Source organism: Nicotiana attenuata, chromosome 6, assembly GCF_001879085.1.
Source record: "Nicotiana attenuata strain UT chromosome 6, NIATTr2, whole genome shotgun sequence".
Taxonomy (NCBI): domain Eukaryota; kingdom Viridiplantae; phylum Streptophyta; class Magnoliopsida; order Solanales; family Solanaceae; genus Nicotiana; species Nicotiana attenuata.
Genome location: NC_031994.1, coordinates 82,445,734 through 82,448,489, shown reverse-complemented (window position 1 = coordinate 82,448,489; position 2,756 = coordinate 82,445,734). Strand labels below are relative to the sequence as shown.

The following is a 2,756-nucleotide window of genomic DNA, read 5'->3' as shown; positions in this document are numbered from 1 at the left end:
CTCACATAGCATCAACTGTTTAACAACTAGCATAAAAATAGATCACGTATTTTTAGAACCTTTCAAAATCAAATTTAATTGTTATTACCATTTTCACAGTAAATAAATTTAAATACGTCCTTTGAGTTTGGATCTTAACTAAAATAGCCCCTATTTTAACGAAATGAACAATAATCCCTATAGCTAGTACTCCCTCCGTTTCAATACTTGGCACAAAGTTTAAGAAAGAAAAAAAAGACTTTTGAAACATGTAGTCCTAAAAGCTTAAAGGGCATAAACTTTGCGAGACCATAACATTTTTGTGGTTATAAAAGCTTCTTATTAAAGTAAAGTGGGTAAAATGAAAAGTTTAAAGTTAAATTGTTTTCAAATATAGAAATGTGTCATTCTTTTTTGAACAAACTTATAATAAGAAAAATATGTCATTTAAATTGAAACAGAGGGAATTTAACAGTGGTGCATATTTGGTCCAAGATTTACAAGACCGTGTATTCTTTTCTTTATGATATATTTTTTAAACCGTAATGAAAATTTTACAAGACTACTAGATACATTATATATACATATAGTTGGAGATGAAAATCAGTGGATACGGACATAGCTGTTGCCTGAAAGCTACATCCATTCAGAATGAAATACTCAGGTTACATCCATTTTGGAACCCCATTATATATCAACTCAAGATTGCATTAATGCAACTTAATTACTATTTTAAAGGGGCCGGGTATATAAAGTTTTAACAATCCGAATTAATCATAAACCAAGAATGATTACTCAGCCTGATCAGTGTCTTTAAACTACTCTTTGGTAATAAGATCACTTTTGATAGGTTTATTTCACTGAAGAGCTTTTACACTTAATCCAGATTGCTACAAGCCACAAGACTGTTTCGCCAATATCAACGTTAGGTTTATTCTTTCCTCTTCATCAAATTCCTGGCACAAAAGTTTCCAATGTTAATATTGTAGGATTAATTTCAGTACATATAGTCCAAAGTTCAAGAATTGAGTTGCACATTACTTAAAAGAAACAAAATGAAAAAGAAAGAACAAAAAACCAAAAGACTATGTTTTTGTCAAATTAAAAAACTAAGCTGCTATTAGGCCAAACTCAGCGTGGTCCAACTATGACCACACCCGTGAAATACCAGTAAAGCCCTTATTTAGGAGTTTGGCTTAATGGCCATATTTTCCCTCCAAAATATTTTCCTCCAAAATTAGTTAATAAATTTTGATCTTCCCAAAACATTGATCCCATAAATCATCATTCTCTCACCATGGGAAGATAAAAAGCCTTCGTATATACGGATGGAAGTAATCGTATATATGCTCATTACGTTTTTTTTAAATACAATTACTTTTTTTTTAAATACAATTACGTATTTTTTTAAATGCAATTTATACGGATGGGAAGATCAAAAGTCTATTATGTAAACATAATTATTTTCCATTTATATTGTAACCCGAAAAACTTCCTAGATTCTAGTTTTGATCAAAAGAGATCTTTCACTAAACACATAATTCACCACCCTTCTCTTAGCCTAAACATGAATTCTAACCGAGAAACTAGTTTGGAGCCATTAAACCCGAATAACAGCCTAGAAACTAGGTCGGAGCAACTAAGGAATGCATTACACACATCATTGGGGTTGAATTCAGACGACATTTTGATGAATGAAGATGAGTCGATCGACATTGATTCAGACGGCAACTTCAATGATGGAGAAAATCATGTTGATGATGGTGCTGCTGATGAAGATGATGATGATGATGATGATGATGACGATGACGGCCATTATTTAGAGGAAGAGGAAGAAGTTGGAGAGGACAGGGAAATGCCTAATGATTTCAATGAAGAAGATCTCGTAATTGGTCCAATTACTGGGATGCGGTTCAGTAGTAAGGATGTTATGTTTGATTTTTACAAAGAACATGCAAGATTATCGGGGTTTTGCATTGTCAAAAGAACATCAAACAAAAAGGTGATGATATTGTTAGGTATGTGCAATATGGTTGTGATAGGTCTAGGAAAGGAATAAGCATGTTACCAAGAGGAGGAATTGTCATGCTAGAATAAATGGAATTTTGGAGGAGGATGGTTCATGGCGTGTTTCAAAGGTGGTTAAAAAACATAATCATCAATTGGAACCAGCACTATCGCGAATGATCGCGGGACACAGATCGCTTAGTAAGTCCCTTAAGAGAACTCTTGCAGCCAAAGATATTGCTGGCTTAAGACCCTCAAAAAATATAAGAGTCGCTGAAGTACTTGCTGGTGGCCCCGAAAATATTGGATGTACACCAAAGGACTGTAGAAATTATATTTTGAAGAGTAGAAAGCTTCAGTTGCAAGAAAGGGATGCACAATCATTACTCAAGTTCTTCAATGACATGCAGCAAAAAGATAGGGAATTTTACTACTCCGTAGATGTGGATAGTTTTGGTCGACTTTGTAATGTCGTATGGGTTCATTCACACTCTAAGGTTGCATATGAGGAATTCCATGATGTAATATGCCTTGATACCACGTACCTTGTGAATCGATACAATATGCCATTTGCTTCATTTGTTGGTGTCAATCAGCATAGGCAGTCCATACTTTTGGGATGTGCTCTTATGTCGAGTGAGGATATAACAAGTTACAAAATGGTGCTATCTACATGGCTTGGGGCTCTAAACAATGTTCATCCATTAGCTATCATGACTGACCAATGTGATAGTATTAAGGCTGCCATCAATGCATTGATGCCAAGCTAA

General features: G+C 34.4%; 1 protein-coding gene across 1 annotated transcript; it reads left to right on the top strand.

The window, feature by feature from the left end:
- On the top strand, window positions 1,547-2,756 carry LOC109228036 (protein FAR1-RELATED SEQUENCE 5-like). Its single transcript, XM_019393219.1, has 2 exons — window positions 1,547-1,981; window positions 2,028-2,756. The coding sequence occupies exons 1-2, from the start codon at window positions 1,547-1,549 to the stop codon at window positions 2,754-2,756; spliced, it is 1,164 nt and encodes a 387-aa protein (XP_019248764.1).